We start from the raw sequence: 21,196 nt of genomic DNA, 5'->3' as shown, positions 1-21,196 counted from the left end.
GCAAACCTCCAACTGCGCTCTCAGCAGGTGCTCTCAGCAGCTTTCCCCACTGTTTATAACGTGATTTTTAAATTATTTTTATCCACCTGCTTTTGTAGGTCATACTACAGATATTCTTAAAATAATGTTGTGGTTGGAAATTAAATACATTTGGGATTTCAGAAGCTATTTCCAATTGATAGTCACTTACAAATGAAAAATTGGTTTTCTCCATGGAAGTCTCACTGGGGAAACAAACTACTCTTTAGGGTTGGCCCCCATTCCCAGAAGTATATGCTCAACACAAAATAAACCTAATAGCATCTTTGTAGGCTCTTTTTCTCTTAATTTAAAGTCAGATTTCTTTTTAATCTTACAAGTCTTTTGCATGTATACTATGGCTTCTAGTTTGTGTGTTTATTGAATTCCTGTGTATATGAATACAAGTATCTGCATTTATATGCATTTCTTATTATTTTTCTTTTGTTCTTGTTCTCTTTTGATTATTTCATCCTATTCTGATTTGTTTGTTTTTGTTTTATCTCATTTTACTTTATTATCATTCCTTAGATACTTGTTTGTTTTCTAAGGAGAAACAGAAAGGATCCTGATGGGAGAGGAGATGGGAAAGATCTGGAAGGAGTAAGAGGAGGGGAAACTGGGGCTGGAGAAATGGCTCAGAGGTTAAGAGCACTTACTGTTCTTCCAGAGGTCCTGAGTTCAATCCCCAGCAACCACATGGTTGCTCATAACCATCTGTAATGAAATTTGGTGCCCTCTTCTGGCCTGTAGGCACACATGCAGACAGAACACTGTAAACAAAATAAATAAGTAAATCTTTAAAAAAAAAAAAAGAGGAGAGGAAACCATTATTGGAATATATTGTATTTAAAAAGTATCTTCAGTAAAAGAAAAAAATGAAAAAAAGATAGACAATAAAAATTAAAACATAGTTGGGTTTATTGAAATTGGATTGACTGTTTTCTACTGATATTTTCTTCTGGAGAATAGCTATTTAATATATGTCTTAGCTCCATAAAGAAGTTTATGAAATGTTAAAACGGTGTTGTTGAATTCCAAATAAGGAAAGAAAACTTCCAATAGACTTTTGAAGCACAAATTATTTTAATTTTGTCTCAAAGGCAGTAGCATACATATCTTTCCTTTCTCTTGTAGGGAGAGCTTGTCTATGTCAACTATGCTCGTACTGAAGACTTCTTCAAGCTAGAAAGAGAGATGAACATCAACTGTACTGGGAAGATTGTTATTGCAAGATATGGGAAGATCTTTCGAGGAAATAAAGTAGGGTGTTTCTTTTTCTAGAGTGAAAAGGGGAGGTTGGATCCTACACATATAAGTGGTCAGTTATATTCACTCTCTAAAATTGCTCTTAACTTTGTTCTCATGGGTACACAGAAAACTTTATTTTATATAACTTTATATGTATTTTCTTATTTGAGACAGGGTCTCACTATGTAGCTCTGACTATCCTGGAACTCTCTTTGTAGACCAGGCTGACCTGAAACTCACAAGTATTTGCCTGCCTCTACCTCCCAAGTGCTGGGATTACAAACGTGTCCCACCACTGCCTGGTGTAACTTTTTAATTCTGGAAAGGACATTATTTTTGTTACAAAAGTAGCATTTGCTTTTTAAAGATCATTAGAATGAAATTTCTATCAATTAAAAGGAACTGTCCCTCTGTATTACCCAACTTATTTTTTCTAGACTGTTGGAAGGAGGCTGCTTGTTTGTCCCAGCTGTCCTGAACTGAAATAATCACACAGAAAACTATTAATTAAATCACGGCTTGGCCCATTAGCTCTTGCTTCTTATTGACTAACACTTTCATATTAATTTAACACATTTCTATTAATCTGTGTATCACCACATGGCTGTGCCTTACCAGCTAAAGTTCCGGTGTTACATGGCTACAGTGGGGCTACATGGCTTCTCGTGACTCTGCCTCCTTTCTCCCAGGATTCAGCTTAGTTTTCCCCGCCTAACTCTGTTCCCCTATAGCTCTACTATAGGCCCAAAGCAGTTCCTTTATTTATCAATGGTAATCACAGCATACAGAGGGAAATCTCACATCACTAGACGTATTCAATTTTAGTCACCCCTTCCCAATTTAATTCTTTGAATTCTAAATCTGAGTATATGTACTCTTTATACAATTATTATGATTAGATTTTAAAAAGGCCACGACACACTGTGTGTTCTGTAACACTGTTCTCACTCCGCTATTCCTATGCATACCTACGGTGATACACTAAGAGCTATACAATATAGTAGCAGTTAAGGGACTAGGACCCTGTCTCCACATACTTGGGTCAGTACTAGTCTGGGCACTGAATCTTTAGATCTTTTCACTGTCACCTACTCTCTCTTCCCAGTGTCCTTTTGAGCAGAATATGAATGCTAATAGCACTGACATCATAGAGTTCTTCATAAGATCCTAGTCTGTACTGGAGAGAGCATCTCAGTAGCAAACTGATACCAGTAATTTCTATATGACTATTTATTAAGTCCCTCATTCATTTAAAGAGGAACATAGTATTTTCAGAATTGATAATATATTTAATCATTCTCCTGTTGACAGATACTTTCCTTAGCCAGGCTTCAGTACGTTCCTACTATAAAGAATTCCATTGTTAACATTCCATGTATACTTCAAACGTTTGCATCCAATTTTTGTGATATACATTCATAAAAATTAAGTGTACATGTATGTATGTATGTATGTGATATATATATATATATATATATTCATATTCAATGTTCTTTCTTAATTTTCTTTCCAGGAAGTTGAGATGTTGACAAAGCTGAGTGCTTTCTTAACTTCGTAATACATACAAAAGAGCCAAGAATGAGAATTACCTACTTTTTGCTGCAACATTTCTGATGATTAAGAAATCAGTTATCTCAGCCAGGCAGTGGTAGTGCACACCTTTAATCCCAGCACTTAGTGGGCAGAGGGAGGCAGATTTCTGTGAGTTCGAGGTTACAAGAGTTAGTTCTAGGACAGCTAAGGCTGTTACACAGAGAAACCCTGTCTTGTAAAACAAAAACAAAGCAAAACAATTCAGTTATTAGTTATCTCACAGAATAAAGTTTTCTATTCTTATCAAATTTAATCCAGATGGTTACGTGCTTACAAAGTTCTTTTTGAAAAACACACTATGACTATTCTACATAGCGTTCACAATCTGCTTGGTTATGTAAGTATTTAAGTGCTTACTCGGTGATGTGCAAGATTTTTGTGGGTAGTTGGTTAAGACTATAGCATCATTCACATTCTCATCAACCCTCTCGTTTTAATAGGGAATACAAACGCTAGAAAGATATTTTAATTTATCATAAACTGTCCTATGATAGAAATATATAAATTAAGTATAAAGAAAGGAGACTAATTTTGAAGGTTTGGGAATGACAGAAACAGTTCTTAAAAGAGATAGGATTTTGTAAGATAAATGACCATTTGTTAAGTTTACCATGAAGGAGATTAATTTGGAAGCAAAGATAACAAGCATATAACAACAGCATCAAAAAGCAGTTATTAAACTACTTTTGCAGAAGTAAGCTAGTCCTTTGCATTCCTGCATTGTGTTGCACATCGCTCTTGCAGGTCAAAAATGCCATGCTAGCCGGAGCCATGGGAATCATCCTGTACTCTGACCCAGCTGACTACTGTGCCCCTGAGGTACAGCCGTATCCCAAAGGATGGAACCTTCCTGGAACTGCAGCACAGAGAGGAAATGTCTTAAACCTGAATGGGGCAGGTGACCCGCTTACGCCAGGCTATCCAGCTAAAGGTTATGAGCAAATCTGTTAGTTGATCACTTTTGTTCTAAGTATATAAAAACAAGCACTGTATGTCTTTTGGGATCCTGACTGCTCAGAAATAAGTATTTTCTCTGTCCTGGGTTTTTTGTTTTTTCCATATGAAGTTGAGAATTGTACTACCAAGGTCTGTAAAGAATCATCTTGGAATTTTGATGAGGATTGCACTGAATCTGTAGATTGTTCTTGATAGGATGGGCATCTTCACTCTGTTAATCCTACTGTCCCATAAGAATGGGGGATCTTTTCATCTTCTGATATCTTCAATTTCTTTCTTCAAAGACATGAAGTTTATCATACAAGTCTTTCACTTGCTTGGTAATTTTTTTATTATTTTAGGCTGTTTTTTTATTATTATTTGAGGCTATTGTGAAAGGTATTGTTTCTCTGATTTCTTTCTCAGTTTCTTTGTAAGAGCTCCCTGGTGGAATTTTTAGGGTCACCGATATATGTTATCATATCATCTTCAAATTATGATTCTTTGATTTCCTGTTTTACAATTTGTATCCCCTAAATCTTTTTCAGCTGTCTTATTGCTCTAGCTAAAATATTGGGTACTATGAGTAGATACGGAGAGATTGGACAGTCTTCTCTTTCAGAAAAAAATTTAGTTGTATTGCTTTGGGGTCAGGGAGTGGAATGTGGTGGTTTAAATAGGAATGGCCCCCATAGACACATTTGAATGTTTGGCCCTTAGGGAGTAGTGCTATCAGGTGGTATGGCCTTGTTGGAGTAGGTATGCCTTTATTGGAGGAAGTGTGTCCTACCTCTGTGGTGGCAGGCTTTGAGGTCTCATGTACTCAAGCTACACCCAGTGTGGTACACAGACTCCTAGCTGCCTATTGATCAAAATGTTGAACTCTCAGCTCCTTTTCCAAAACCATGTCTGCCTGTGTACTGCCATATTCCCGCCATGATGATAATGGACTAAACCTCTGAAACTGTGTCTTAGTTAAGGTTTTTATTGCTGTGAAGAGGCACCCTGACCATGAAAACTCTTATGAAGAAAACATTTAATTGGGGTGGCTTTCTTATAGTTTCAGATGTTCAGTTCATTATCATCATGACAGGGAACATGGTTGCCTGTAGGTAGATGTGGTGCTGGCTATATCTTTATCAGATTGCAGCAGGAAGTCCACTGAGTGTTACACTGAGGAAAACTTGAGCAAAAGAAACCTCAAATCCCTCCCCCACCGTGACACACTTTCTCCAACAAGGCCAGGTCTCCTAATGGTGTCACTCCTTTTGGGGGTTATTTTCTTTCAAACCACTGCAAACTGTAAGCCAGCCCCAATTTAGTACTTTTTTTATAAGAGTGTTTGTGGTCATGGTGTCTTTTCACTGCTATGGGGTGTTTTTTTTTTCTGTACACTGTGAATATGTGTTGTTTTCATTGGTTATTAAAGAAGTTGCTTTGACCTATAACAAGGCAGAATTAAGTCAGACAGGAAAGCCAAATGGAGAGACAGGGAGAAAGAAGAGTGGAGAGAGTGAGAGATGAGCCAGCTGCCAGGGAAGCAAGATGCTAGAAAACAGGTAAAACCACGAAGTCATGTGGCAAAACATGTAGATGAACAGAAATAGGTTAAGTGGCAAGAGTTAATTAGTAATAAGCCTGAACTATAGGTCAAACATTCTGTAATTAATATACGCGTCTCTGTGTTTATTTGGAACCAAATAATTGGGACAAAAGAAAAGCTCCTCTGTTTATACTTCACAGCAATAGAAACCCCACCTAAGGTAACAATATGTGGTGTCCTTCCCTGTCTCTTTTTATTACATTTGGTTTGAAGTCTATTTTCTTAAATATTAAAATGGTTACACCAGCTTTCTTGTTAGATCTATTTGCTTAGAAAATCCCTTTCCAACCCTTTACCCTGATGTACTGTTTATCCTTGTTGTTAATGTGTATTTTCTAGATGCAGCAGAAGGATTTGCATCCAGTCTGTTAGTCTGTGTCTTTTCATTGGGGAATTGAGACAATTGATATTGAGAGATATCAATGATCAGTGAGTGCTGATTGCTATTACTTTGTTGTTGATTGTGATGGTGATGGTGGTTGTCGTGTGTGTGTGAGCGTTCCTTTTTTTTGTTTTTGCTGATATAAGACTATTTCCTACATTTTCATGGGTGTAGATAACATTGGTGGTTTGGATTTTTCCATCTAGTACCTTCTTTCATGCTAGATTTGGCTCTATCATGGAATATCTATGATATTTGATTTCTCCATCTATGGTGATTGAAAGTTTTGCTGGTATAGTAGGCAGGACTGGTCTCTTAAGAGTCTGCAAGGGTTAGGCTCTTCTGGCTTCTAGAGTATCCACTGAGAACTTGGATGTAATTCTAATAGGTCTGCCTTTATGTGTTACTTGGCTGTTTTCCCTTGTGTTTTTTAATATTCTTTCTTTGTACTGTACGATTAGTGTTTTGATTTTCATGTGGTTGGGGGAACTTTCTTTTTTGGTCCAACTTATTTGGTGTTCTGTAAGCTTCCTGTACCTTTGTATGAATCTCCTTGAGATTAAGGAAATTTATTTTATGATTTTGTTGAAGACATTTTCTGGGCCTTTGAGCTGGAGATCTTCTTCTAATCCCTATTATTCTTAGGTTTGCACTTTTCATAGTATCACAGATTTCTGGATGTTTTGTATCAGGAAATTTTTAGATGTAACTTTGTCTTCGATTGATGTATTCATTTCTTTTATAGTATCTTCAATGCCTGAAACTCTCTTCCATCTCTTATATTCCATTGGTCAAACTTTCCTCTGTAGTTACTGTTTGAATTCCTAAAATTTTTTATTTCCAGAATTCCTTCATCTTAAGTCTTCTATATTGATTCTATTTCCACTTTTCTGGTCTTAGTCAGTTTTATTTGCTTTCTTTAATGATATGTGTTTTCTTGGATTTCTTTAAGTGATTTATTCATTTCCTCACACTGTTTGTTTTCATGTATTTATTAACTTCCATTTTTAAGGAATTTTATCATCTTCATATAGTTGGTTTTAAGGTATTTTTCTTGTGTTTCAGCTGTATTGGAATATTCAAGTTTTGCTGTAGTAAAATAGCTTGGCTCTAATGGAGACATATGGCCCTTGCTGTTATTGAATCTGTTTTAATGCTGGCATCTAAGCATACGGGTTTGGGTTGATTATAGGTCTAGGTGCTGATTTCTGGATTTGTGTTGTTTTGGTTTCCATCCTTGATTTTGATTTTCTCTCTGGATTTTCAGAGAGTTTGTTGACTGAGTGTTGCCTGTCCCATCTAGCTGATGTGTTCTTAGGAACAGTCTGCTGGTGTTATACGCTGGGATACTGGGACAAGGCAGGGGAAGTAAGGTTGGAGGAGAAGGTCTTTGCTCTTCCTTGGGGATGGAGTCAAACAGGAAAGGGAAGTCATAGAAGACTTCGTGATAGAAAGCTTAGGATGAAAATGGGGGGATTCAAACTCAGGAGCAGTAGGAGAGGTGTGAGTCTGCCTCCAGCCTTCTTTTCCTGGTAGGAGAGGCCCCTGGGTTAGTAGGGCTGTCTGCTGGGTTGGGATCTAGGACAAAACAATAGTGTGGGGGTGGGGGTGGGGGTAAGAATGTTAGAAGGGGAAAGATTTGTGAGATCCACTGGAGATGGGAGTGGGTGGAGTGTTAGGGGTTGGGGGGACACTGCCAAGTATGTTCTGCTGTAGAGCTGGGGGTGAAACTGGTAGAACAGAGAAAGAATAGAGGTCTGAAGGGAACGTACAGGTGTGGCCTGTGAATTAACATGGTCATGTGAACTGGAACTGTGGGCTGTTCCCTTGCTCTACTAGGTTGCTATGTTTCCACCGAATGCCTGCTGGTGTTGCATGTTGGGATACTCAAATTTGTTGGGGGAAAGAGGGTTAGGGATGAAGATCTTTGTGTTCCCCTGGAATGGGGTCAGAGAGGAAAGGGAAACTACAGCAAGTTTCCTGCTATGGAGTGGGGGATTATACTGGTACTAGGGTGTATCTTGAGAGCAGCAACACAGATGTGGGCTTGCCTTCAGCCTATTTGTTGCCCTAAGAGAAGAGGGCCATTAGCAGGGAGTGCCCACTGGGGTTGGGGTCTGGGGCAAAACAACCAGTAGGGGGAGGAAGGTTAGAAAGGGGAAAGATCTATGGGATACACGGGAGATGGGAGGAGGGCCTGCCAAGGGTGTTCTATAGAGCTGGTATTCGAACTAGGGGACCAGAGAGAGAAGAGAAGGTCTGCAGGCAGCCTACCTGCTTTTTTGTGGGTTAGCAGAAAATCATTGTTTGGTTTTTAGATACTCAAGAACTTTGGAAATATTTTCTTCAATATTGATTTCTAATTCCAATATAATTAATCCCACTATTGTCAAAAATACACTTTGTATGATTTTTGCATTTAGTGGAACATGTTTTATGGCCCCAAATACCACAATATGGTTAGACTTTTTGTTTCAATAGGCAATTATAAAAATAAATAATAAGAAAAAGATATTTGAGCTGTTGTTTTATATGTCTTTTCATTTTTAAGTTGGTTCAGATATGGCATGAGGGTTTCCATTTTAATCCTGATACCCAGGTCTAAGGAGATTATCAATCTGATGGCACTTCCAAATCATGCTTTGAAGAAAATTTATTGAGGATAAATGTAATTATTCCTCAATCAATATCCCATAAATTTTCTGTTTTTTACCCATTATATGTGACTTTAGACATATAGACACATTTCCAAGCATACAGTTTCCTGGAGTTTCTATAATAGTAATTCATAATATCTTTTGAGCAAATAAAATATTAAAAAGTTTAAGAAAATTATTTCAAGTGTTTAGTTTGAAATCTATAAATTCTATGATTTGATTTTACTTTAAAATATAAATGACTTAATTTTTTACTGCTGGCTCAAATAGGCCAGTTTAAATAATACAATTTGACCTTTTGGTAACCTTTAATTTTATTTTAATTGGCCAAATATAGCAAATCTGTAATAATATTACAAGAAATTCCTGCATACCATTGTCTTTGCTTGTTTTCTTCCATGGTTTTCACTTATATACTTGATCCTTGCAGAGTACACCTTCAGACTTCAAGTTGAAGAAGGAGTAGGGATTCCAAACATACCCGTTCATCCAATCGGATATAATGATGCAGAGACACTGTTACGGTATAGTCATTTAGTTGGAGATGAGTGTGTTTTGCCCTACATTCTCCATTTTCTGCTCTATAAGTCCACTATGTTAAAACTAACATATATCAAAATAAGCCCTGAAGTAGGAACACTTTTTATGAGAAGAACAATCAGATTAACTACTAAGAAATAATAATACAACATTTCTCTGCTCAAATGAGGTTCTCAAATATGAAATTCTGTCCAAATGTTAAAATCAAGTACTGATTTAAATATTTAGGCTTCCTTAGGTATTCATTAGCTGTTCATCTATGGTATAAGCAGTCACACCAGCCACTCGATGTGTGACCTCGCACCAGGTGCGTCCTTGCTGTCTGATTTAGTGTCCTCACCTGGAAAACGAGAACAGTGCTGCTTCTCGTGTCCCGGTTGAGATCTCTGTCTCCAGTACAGCCATCATGGAGCTAATATTTGCTGGTAATGTTTTCTGTATTTTATTACCTATTTCCCAATTACCACTTCCTAAATGGTTGTACCACAGTAACTTAATTCCCTTTTATAGGTGCCCCCAATGGAGTCAGTAGTTGCTTTTAAAATTAGGTGTTTCTTAACACAGTCATGAATGTTCCCGCTTTCCAATAACCTCAATTTCCTGCTTGTCCAACTAGGTCAAGTGTGAAGAGGCTGTTGCCATGCATCTGCCCTCCAGATTTTATTTTTTTCCCTTTACCTTTAATAGTAACACGTTGCATGTTACTAATTTGTCTAGGCTATGACTCTTTCCAGAGTGAGAGCTCCATGAGGTTAGGCGTCTGTGTGAATAGTTCTACTCTACAGAATCATACCCAATCTCGTGATTTCCTCAAGACCAATCTTTGTGTTGTTTCATGTGCTCTTGGCAGAAACTTGGGAGGAACTGCTGCCCCAGACAATAGCTGGAAGGGAACTCTAAATGTTAGCTACAATATCGGGCCTGGCTTTACAGGAAGCGAATATTCCAGGTAATGTTGTGAATCTTTAAAAGCCTAAAAGAGCTTGCTTTTAACAGAAAAAATGTCAGGCTCGTGCTCTGCCAGATAAGGTATGCTTTTCCTGTTTTCCTTGTCACAAGTGAGCAACTGATCATTTTATATCAACTCAGAAGGACTTACAGAATTAACTACTGAATTATTCAGTCATGACATTGTATTATTAGATGAAATATGACCATGTTTGAGCTTAGGCTTGTAACATTTCAAGCAGTGTTGTCTTCTTTAGCTTCCACTTTCAACTCAAGTTTTAAATCCGCTTTTTTATGGTGGTTCACCCGAGAGAAGCGGAAGGGCAGAGAGAAAGGGGCCCTCGGTTATTGAGCCTTTACTCGATGGCATAAAGGAGTCAAAATGAGGAAACCGTGTTGGTCAACAGCTCAATAATCCTCAAGAGATGTTTCATTATAAATAGTATTGCTATTTTCTTTTCAAGACAGGGTTTCTTTTTTGAAATAAACCAAATTTATTAAAATAAGAAAATGGTCAGTGTTACATTATTTCTAAGTAAATATTTGAATTGAATTAAAATATTTGGTTTTTTCCTTTTTTATTTTTTTATTTTATTTTATTTTATTTTATTTTATTTTTTTGCTTTTTGAGACAGGGTTTCTCTGTAGCTCTGGAGCCTGTCCTGGAACTAGCTCTTGTAGACCAGACTGGCCTCGAACTCACAAAGATCCACCTGCCTCTGCCTCCCGAGTGCTGGGATTAAAGGCATGCGCCACCACCGCCCGGCTCCCTTTTTTAAAAAATATTTTTATTGTGCTATATATTTTTCTCTGCATCCCTCCCTTCTCCCTCCCTCCCTCCTCCCCTTCTCTCTCCTATGATCCCCTCACTTCCTGTTTACTCAGGAGCTCTTGTCTTTTTCTACTCAAGACAGGGTTTCTTTGTGTAGCCCTGGCTGTACTGGAACTTGCTCTGAAGACCAGGTTGACCTTGAACTCAGAGATCCTCTTAAGTGCTGGGATTAAAGGCATGTGTCACCATTGCCTAATATAATTAGTATCGTTTTTAAACACAGAACTGTTGCAGTGGAGTGATCATATGTGCCTGATGGGTTGAGAAAAAGCAGGCAGGTAACGTAGTTATAGAAACACAGACCATGGTGGGAAGTCTGATATACTGGAAAGACTGGGCAAAGGGAAATGTTAGTGCTGATAAACCAGAAAGGATAAAGATAGCTTTTTATTTTTTTTAAACCCACATTGCTCAGTCAGTCTTGATTGCTAATAATTTACCTATCTATGTGAACTTTGATAATTAGAATATGTTTTTATTGTTAGAATTGGCTTGTTTCAGATAAGCTAAATTGAAACAAGTTTCGTTTTCTTACTTTTATAAAATTTTAGAATTTGAGTGACATAAGGGCTTAATAATCTCCATAATTCAATCAGAGCAATGTTCCTTCGATTAGAAAATTTATTATCTATTTTACTTACATTCTTCAGAGAGAGAAAGATAGCATAGTTTTACAAGGTAACGTTTATTTGTTTTTAATTTATGAGTAGAATTAGACAGACATGGAGAAAATGCGTTGATAATTTCTGTGAGTTTACCGGAGCGATGACTTGGGCGTTAAGAGGACTAGTGGTCAGTCCAGTTCCCAGTGACTATGCTCTCTCCCAGAATGTCTGTAACTCCAGCTCTTGAGGGATCTAAAATTCCCTCCTCCCTCCTCTGGCCTCCTTGCCCCTTCCATACACATGCACAAATACATGAATAAAGCACATATTCTAAAAAACAGATTAAACTCAGAAAGCATAAGAAGTAGAGAGTGTAGGTCTGGCTACCCAACACTGTCCATCATTGTTGTGATTTGAGTTCAAAATGGATTGATACATAGTAAGCAATAACAGCAAAGCTTTGAGAGATTCTTTCTTCTCCTTCACCTCACAAAGGTCTTGATAATTATTTGTCCATTTAGGGAGACTATCAAATGACAAGACATAAAGATACTTCCTCATATTGCTGGTATCAACGAAGAATAATTTGTTCCTAACAAAAATGGAAATAGAAATAAACACAAAAACACTAGAGCAAAATTAAACCTAGATATACAGATAGCTAACATAATGGAATTTTAACTGTCCACATTGTTCCTGTAAGATGAAGTCATAGCACATCTCAGCAGGACCTCCAAAACTAATAAAGAGTAATTTAAAGTGATAACTGTTGGACAGGTATGGATAGAATTTATTCTATCTTTCACTAGACTTGTTAGCTAATAAAGGAACCAGGATTGGTGTTAAAATTGGTTCAAAGAAGCTGGGTGGTGGTGGCACATGCCTTTAATCCCAGCTCTTGGGAGGCAGAGGCAGAGTCAGGTGGATCTCTGTGAGTTCAAGACCAGCCTGGTCTACAGAGCGAGTTCCAGGACAAACTGCAAAGCAAAACAGAGAAACCCTGTCTTGAAAAACAAAGAAAAAATACAACAACAGCAAAATTGGTTCAAGGATACATATACACACATATATTTATATACATCAAATCAGCGTATTAGGAACTCTGAGATGAACACAATTACAGTAAAATTTGCTTTTACAGTGGTGAGCGATCCTAAATGAATGTATACTAAATATGACTCTACTGTGAATTGTGTTTTGTCATGATTCTGCATGTTTATTCAGCCTGTCTCTCCAGAGATGCATAAAGCAGTCTAGTTATATAATGAAATGAAACAAAAGATACAGGAGACCGTGATAAGTGAGCTGAGTCTTTTCTACTCTTCCCGATAGGAGTGTGTTAATGCATTTGACAAATACTCAATGAACACTAGCTAGTACACAAAGTACCCCATGACTTTAAGCTCTTAGTTACAGGAAGATGCTGAAAATGTTTCTGCATTGTAGCAGTTGGTGTTTTGTTGCTAAAACTGAACCTGGGGTTTTCTTTTGTCAGTTAGTGGCTCCACCATTAAGCCTTCCCCATCTCCTTCTTGTGTTTACTTTGCAGTAGCAAAATACATTTTTTTGCTTAATGCATTTTAAAAACCTCACTTGTTGATTGGTTTTGCTCTTGATGGAATGTTTAGCTGAATTATGTATTAATTATTCTTAGGATTACTTATGTATTTAGAAAAATTTTAGGAGGATGGCAGAATCTGCATGCATTTCATATTGTTCAAGCTTTGGGAGCTGTTTCCTTCCTTCCATCATGGATAACAAATTATATATCTTTTTTGAACTAGAGAAAACAAAGTCTTGTTTTCTGTTCCCATGGAAAAGCTCAATATTTATTCATGTCCTTCTGGAATTCATATAGTGTGTATTGCCTTTGAGATGGAGGAAGTCTGGCTGAGTTTGACCAAACTTGCCTTTGCTTTTAAATTGGTTAAAATCATGAAGGAATATTAAAGTTTAGCCCAAATCAGAATCAAAATGGATGGCCCAGGGAAGTTTCAGTATGTAGTTGTGCACTTAGTACAACATTCTAAATTCTTTTTTCGGGGGGAGGGAGGGAGTTTCAAGACAGGGTTTCTCTGTAGCTTTGGAGCCTATCCTGGAACTAGCTCTTGTAGACCAGGCTGGCCTTGAACTCATTGAGATCCGCCTACCTCTGACTCCTGAGTGCTGGGATTAAAGGCATGAGCCACCACCACCTGGCCTAAATTCTTATTTAACAATAGAATTCATAATATTTTTTTCAGTAAGTTCTCAGGTTAGTTTTAAGTAATATATTTATAGACCGCTTTCAGTCATGACAAAAGTTAATGAACAGCAAGTATTATTGTAATAATGTGTCCCTTACCAGGAAGATGTGTTTTGAGAAATATGTCATTGCCGGAACACCAGAGTGTGCTTATACATACCTCAGTCACTGAATGGGACTTAAAAAAATCTGTTATAAACAATCCTTTTTTATTTTACATACCAATCTTAGTTCCCTCTCCCTCCCCCCCCCCACCTTCCCCCATGCACTCCTCAGAGAGAGTGAGGTCTCCCTGGGGACTCAAAAGTGACTTCTTGATGCCACTGGGATTCTGTAAACAAGAAGAATGAGGCTACCGTTAGCCTAACTGGGTAGTCTGTCTTAGAGGAAACTCTTTTTTAGTAAGTGCAAGCACACTTTAAATGAATAATGAAAGTACACTATGCGTTGTACAGAAGTGCGTTGCTGATGGAGGAGGGTCATCTGTCTATGTGTTACTTTCATTGGTTAATAAAGAAACTGCCTTGGCCCTTCGATAGGACATAAAATTAGGTAGGCAGAGTAGACAGAACAGAATTGTGGGAGAAAGAAAGCAGAGTCAGACAGATGTCTCAGGCAGACGCCATGCCTCTCCTCTCTGAGACAGATGCAGGTTAAGATCTCTCCTGGTAAGCCACCCATCGTGGTGCTACAGATTACTAAATATGGGTTAAAGCAAGATGTGAGAATTAGCCAATAAGAGGCTGAAACTAATGGGCCAGGCAGTGTTTAAAAGAATACAGTTTCTGTGTAATTATTCCGGGTGTAAAGCTGGCCGGGTGGCAGAACGCAACCCGGCGCTCCCATCACAACACATTGCTCTCCATTTATGGCTGGCAATATAATGTCTGTTCCCATTCTATCACCACAAATACGCAAGTAATACATTATACGATGGCATCACAGCAGGTGCCGTGTTAATAGATCCTTCTAATTCCTGTGTACTTTTTGGGATATTATCACGTGTGATCTGTTACCGATTTAGACGTCACTGTGCTATGCAGGGATTTATAAAAACAGATGCTCAAACAATGTTTGTCTTTTCAGTTAGTATATAGCAAACAGTTGCTCCTGTGTAGTGAGCATATAAAGTTTTAAAATTAGTACTTTAAGGCATTTAATAGAATATTTTCAGTTAAAAGTAAGAATGAGTAATACAGCTATGAAGAAAAACACAAACTATTGGTATTTAAAGTTGATGTTAAGGTACATGCCTAAATGCACAGGAATAAATTATAATGACGCTTCACAAGTGTTTTAAATAGTCCAATTATTGAGGTAGTAAAGATATGAGAATTCACTGTTCTAGTGTATAGTTTTCTGTAATTTTGAGATTTTTCACAATAAAATGTTAAACAAAAAAACTAAATGCAATCCTTCATTGAACTAACCTATTCTTTATACAATTCTAGGAAAGTTAGAATGCATGTCAGTAACATTAACAGAATCACAAGGATTTACAATGTGATTGGAACTATCAGAGGGTCTCTGGAACCTGGTGAGTCATTAGAAACTATCAGAGGGTCTCTGGAACCTAGTGAGTCATTAAAAATCTAAAGACATTTTCTTTTAATGAAGATTAAGGAAAGATGAAATTCTGTTAATAACATGTTTTTTCTGGCTGATTTGAAAGTGAAATTCAGGGAAAGGATATTTCCACTTTAAAAGATTTTCCTTTACACTGTTGTTTGTCTTCTGTGGAGGTAGCTCAGGCAGGAGAAAGTTTCATTTACTTACATAAATGACTAAAGCCTGTAATGTGTGCAAGCTGAAGCTTTTGGAACACATTCTTGTCCAGATAGGTATGTCATTCTGGGAGGTCATCGTGACTCCTGGGTGTTTGGAGGGATTGACCCTACCACGGGGACTGCAGTTTTGCAAGAGATTGCCCAAAGTTTTGGAAAACTGATGAATCGAGGTAACTAGCATTTCTCAGATAGCTGCTGACTGAAAGACACTTGCTTATGTTCCTGTCCCTGTAGGTAGGTATATTAAACCGTGTTTACTAACATGATTACAGGCTGGAGACCTAGGAGAACTATTATTTTTACCAGCTGGGATGCAGAGGAGTTTGGGCTGCTGGGTTCAACCGAATGGGCTGAAGTAAGTAACAGTGAAGGTACTTGTGATACTGTGTAGATTCTCTTACCTAATAGAGAATGACTCAAGGGAATGTAAGACATAGAATTTGTTTTTTCTCTCAAATCTATTTGGCACAGCCGAGTCACTTTTTATGCTAAACCTATTTATTATCAAGATATTTCATTAATTTTTTTTGCATTTGTATTGCAAAAACAAAGTCACTAAACTCAGAAAATAATCAGAATCTGCAAGCTGTTGATCTTTTTACCTTTCATCGCAGTAATGTGCTTTGATTGTTAAATATAAAATGATAATTCTGTAAATTTAGTAAAGTAGCTTAACTTACTATTTCACAGTGTTGTCTATTTTTTTTCTTTCTTACAGGCTCTTACCTCTTAAAGAGCCTTTCCTACACACCATCTTTCTCCTTTCCAGTTCTCCTCTGTTGGTAATGTCTAAGTTCTTATGTGTGGAAAGCAAGCACACATTTTCATACCGTTGCTACACTTTGTGGTGCTTGCTTTCTATCATCTGTCACATACAAGCATAAATGTTATTGGTGTGTTCTATGCATGTCTGTATAGTTTACAAAACGCTTTTCTCCTGACTCATTCCCTTTTACATAACTATAAAATATGAAGCAAAATCACGTATAGCTACTTATCTGATATCACTTAGCTTTGTTGTTTATATTTACATTATAAAGTTTCATTTTGATACTGGTACCATAAATATGAAATTTGAAGGTAGAGCATTAATTTAGATTGATTAAATAGTATCCATCAAAGTAATTTCTTTTTAGAATGTTTGACTTCTTATTCCTTCAATTTTAGAGATTCAAAATAAAAATCAAAGAAATATAAGATTTTCAATAGTAAATTTGCATTGGTAACACAAGTGAGTTAGAAATAATTTCAACTTTCTTCCAAGTTTTCTGTACCAGGCTTTTTCTTTTGGGCCATTAACCAGCTCCCAAATCATGGCACAGAGACTTATTAGTTTTGAATGCTCAGCCCAGCTTAGGCTCGTCTCTTTTGACTGAAATTAACCTGTTTCTCTTTATCTGTCTTTTGCCTTGGACTTTTTACTTTTCTCACTTCTGTCTATCTTACTTTCACTGCTTCTTGAGTGTGCTGGTTGGCAGCTGCCTGGTTGGCCCTGGGTGTACCCGTTGTTCTCTCCTTCCTCCTCTTTATGTTCTTCTCTCTCGAGCCTAGACTTCTCCTCCTGTTTATTCTCTCTGCCCAGCAGCCTTCCCTATCCTTTTCTCTGACTAGATATTGCTGCCCAACTCTTTATTAGACCAACCAGATACCTTAGACAGGCAAGGTGAAACAAACATCTTTACATAATTAAACACACATCCTTACATCATTAAACAAATGCAGCATAAATAAATGTAACACCTTTACACCGTTAAAGCAATATTCTGCAGCATAAATGTAACATATCTTTGTCTAGATAAAATTATATTCCACAACAATTTTCTACAGAATATGTTGTCATATTCAATACCACATTTAACTTTTCTGAAAACATATAAGGAATTATGTATGGTGATGCAAACTTTAATTCCTGGCACTCAGATGGCAGAGGCAGGAAGATCTATAGTTTGAGGCTAGCCAGGGGTACACAATGAGATCCTGCAAATGCTGTAATAGAGACTTTGACTATAATCAAGGCAATCATATCTTGTTGGTACAAAGTGCCTGAGAAAAGCAACTCAAGGTACGAAGGGATTATTCTGCCTGTAGTTCAAAGGTACAACCCATCATGGCAGCAAAGTAGTGAGGACGTATCTGAGAAGCAACTGACCACATTAAATCCACAGTCAGGAAGATGGACTAGCTAAACACTGGTGCTTGCTTTCCTTCAGCCCAGAACACTAGCACAGAGAATAGGCTTTTTCTTTATTTTATTCCTTTACTTCTCTATAGATTTTTATAAATATAGATAAGTGGACTTTTCTGTGTTTTTCACTCTTATACTCTACTTAGTGGATCTCAAGCTTCAGTGGCTATAAGGATCAATTTCTAAGGACACCTGTTAGAAAAGAGTTTCAGGCCTCACTTTGAACAGTTGAGATTCAACAGATTTTATAGAGAACTACCAAAGTTTGGACCCTCACCTTAGCTTATTTTGATATAGTGAATGAAGGAATTACACCTAAAAATACCTTTCCTGGGCTTTTTGCTTTTAGTACACAGCTTCATAACATTTTCATTTTCTTGTTTTAATTTTTATTGCTATCATCAATTAAGCAGTCATCAGAATTTTCTACACGTTTGTGGTCACAGGCAGATACTGCATTTGACTTATAAATGCCAACAGATCATTTTCCAGGAGATTTTTGTGGTTACTTTTATTTATATATTTTCAAAGCAGTAAAAACTGCATACTAACAACTTTGATTCAACTGCAGGAGAACACAAAGATCTTACAGGAGAGAAGCATTGCTTACATCAACTCAGATTCATCTATAGAAGGTGCATCTTATTTTATTTTGAAATACGACGTTCAAAAAGTAAATTCCGTTTTTAGTAATTTTGTTTCTAGTTGGTATGCTATTCTTTTGTTTGTTTGAACTTTTTTTTTCTGTCTTGAGATAAGTCTCAGTTGTGTTGGTGGCCTTGACCTCGAACTCCTCATCTTCCCACATTTACCTGCTAAACACTAGGATTATAGGAGTGCACCTTAGCGCCCCTCCCCAGTGTTTTTTGGCTAATTACTTTCTTAAGTCTATAAATTATTAGTAGTATCTCAAATCTTATATTTAGATAAGGCTATTCAGTAATAAGTTAGCTTTTAGTTTTACTACAGGAAAAAATAATTAATATTGATCATTATGACTCACAATTGAGCTATGACTCCTAATTTTTTTTGATCTATCTTTGGTTTATCTTTGCTTGCCTTGGATTGTGATTAAAGGCCTAACATTCACCACATTTTTCTTGTGGATGAATTAGAGAAATTTGGCTGGAGTATTTCAGAAGAATGTCTCATACAGAAATATTTTCTTAATAAAACATTTCCTTGAAAAATAAAATAATATTTCCACTATTGAAGCTGTTTTTTTGAATTGACACATTTTATTTAGCTGTCAGTGGTTTTTGTGCATTTTTGTTTATTGTCCCTGAAGCTGTTACAACATGTATATTGCTTTCTAATACATTGATCTAAAACAATGAAAGAATGAAGAATGAATTCTGTGGTCTTAATGCGTTCCTTGACATTGTCCCCCGAGAGATGGTGCTACAGGAAAATTGGCTGATGACTGGGAGCTGCCACGTCAGCCACCACAGTTCACCATCGCTTCATCTGTTTAATCAATGCACTGCAGCCTCTCCACTTCTCAGGAACATTTTGAATTAGACGGTTACATTATATTTGAAATATAAAGTGCAATTAAACATAAATGGACTCATTTGGTAGTATGAAATATGACCTTTGTGCTTGGTTTATCCTTCAGGCAATTACACTCTACGAGTTGACTGTACTCCTCTTCTTTACCAGTTGGTGTATAAAGTGGCAAAAGAGGTAAACGAGGACTCCTGGCTTACTATTTTATGATGAATGGGTAACACATTTCTGGCATGATTAGATACATTTGTTTTTAAGTTGTCAGAACATTGATTGTAGCGAGGAGCTGTGGGCAGGCCTGCTTTTCGTCCCACCTGGCTCCCGGCCGCCTGGCTAGCTTATGCCTCAAAATAACAACACAAATAGTATTCATTTAAACACCGGCTGGTCCATTAGTTTCAGCCTCTTATTATCTAATTCTCACATCTTGCTTAACCCATTTCTAATAATCTCTGTAACAACACGAGTGGTGTCTTACCGGGAAAGATTCAGCATGTCTGACCTGGTAGCTGGCTGGCAGGGCAATTGCCCAAGGCATCTGCCTCACTCCCAGCATCCTGTTCTGTCTACTCCACCCACCTATGTTCTAACCTATCCGGCCAAGCAGTTTCTTTATTAATTAACCAATGAAACAGTAGATAGATAGGAACACTCCTACATCAATTGATGACTCAAATAAGTAGCAGCTAAAACAAAATTTATCATATACACTTGACTATGTAACCTAATTGTCAGGATGTTAAGAAATAAAGTATTAAAAATAAGCCAAGGAATTCAGAAATATAGCAATGCAGAAATCATTTTGGTCTCTATTGCCAGACATTTCATTGTATATCAACTTAGTGGGTTGAGTGGAGAGTAGTCAGTCCAAAGGCCTAAGGGGAGGGAGTAAGTCTCCAACTGGTGATTACACAAAAACACCATAAATATTAAACTAATTATACATATTACGTACTCATGAGAACTAAAGCACATTGAATCCCAGAGTAAAATCAGATAGTGTGCTCCCAATATCTGTACACTCTGAGCAGTCCTCCATCATAGAATTTACTTAGAGAAGTGCTGCAGAGGCAGACTAGTGGCTGAGAGCACCGCGGATCTTTCAGATCGTCCAGAGGACAAGCTTGGGTCCCAGCACCCAGTCAGGTGTCTTACAACTGCCTGTAATTCCAGCTCAAGGAATCCGATACCCTTTTCAACGTCCTTGGGCACCTGAAACACATGGTGCATGGGAACCGCGCACACGCGTGTGCACGCACATGCGCGCGCACACACACACACACACACACACACACAGACACCAACAAAAGTATCACATTAATAAAAATAAAATGAATCTTTAAAACCAAAGAATTTGCTTGTAGAACTGTTTGCTGCTTTAAGATCAGCATTAGTGAAAAGTAAGAGGTGAGTGTGACTCTAATGCAGGTTTTGTTTCCTAATCTCTGTAAGCTTGCCCTACCTTTCTGCTTACTGCTAGTGTTTCTAAAAACAGGTTTTTGTATCAAGCAAAAGTGCTTACTATATTTCTTTTTTTCCTTTTGTTGGTGTTCTTACCCTCTTGAATAAACTTATTTCCTTGCTTTTTTGTTTTGTTTCTGTTTTTTTGTTTTTGTTTATCAGGCAGGGTTTCCTGTAGCTATGGAGCCTGTCCTGGAACTAGCTCTTGTAGACCCAGCTGGCCTCAAACTCACTGAAATCTGCAGAGATCCGCCTGCCTCTGCCTCCTGAGTGCTGGGATTAAAGGCATGTGCCACCACTGCCCAGCTTCCATATTCTGTTATTGGAACGTCTCAAAATAGTTTCTTTCCTAAAAGCAAGTGTAAAGAGAATCATTATGGGGCAATACTACAGAATATGTTTTTTTATGATCTGTACTGTATTTGAAAAATGGCTACTCTCTTTGATCTCAGGGGTGCTAAGACCTTTGGAACCAGTAAGTAGAAGTTATTATTTGTGCATCTTGTGAAAAGACATATACTTATTATTTATGGTCATGCAAAGACTGGGTAACTAAAGTGACTCCTTCACCTTCCTGTAGACAGATTATTACAATTTCTTCCATCCTCCACATCTTAGTTACTTTTCTATTGTGATTAAGAGAT

At 37.4% G+C, this 21,196-nt stretch overlaps 1 protein-coding gene across 1 annotated transcript in view; it reads left to right on the top strand.

Annotated features, from left to right (window-relative positions):
- The window catches only part of Naalad2 (N-acetylated alpha-linked acidic dipeptidase 2), a 48,937-nt gene that overhangs the window by 8,039 nt on the left and 19,702 nt on the right, over positions 1 to 21,196 (top strand). Inside the window, exons 6-14 of the mRNA XM_038323441.1 lie at positions 1,156 to 1,281; positions 3,607 to 3,793; positions 8,871 to 8,964; positions 9,831 to 9,929; positions 15,062 to 15,147; positions 15,448 to 15,567; positions 15,670 to 15,752; positions 18,154 to 18,217; positions 19,201 to 19,268. Coding sequence (XP_038179369.1) covers positions 1,156 to 1,281; positions 3,607 to 3,793; positions 8,871 to 8,964; positions 9,831 to 9,929; positions 15,062 to 15,147; positions 15,448 to 15,567; positions 15,670 to 15,752; positions 18,154 to 18,217; positions 19,201 to 19,268 — 927 coding nt within the window. The remainder of the gene's footprint in view (positions 1 to 1,155; positions 1,282 to 3,606; positions 3,794 to 8,870; positions 8,965 to 9,830; positions 9,930 to 15,061; positions 15,148 to 15,447; positions 15,568 to 15,669; positions 15,753 to 18,153; positions 18,218 to 19,200; positions 19,269 to 21,196) is intronic.

Source organism: Arvicola amphibius, chromosome 3 (genome assembly GCF_903992535.2).
Source record: "Arvicola amphibius chromosome 3, mArvAmp1.2, whole genome shotgun sequence".
Taxonomy (NCBI): Eukaryota; Metazoa; Chordata; class Mammalia; order Rodentia; family Cricetidae; genus Arvicola; species Arvicola amphibius.
Note: the sequence above shows the minus strand (reverse complement) of the source record. Positions and strands in the feature narration are given on the sequence as shown.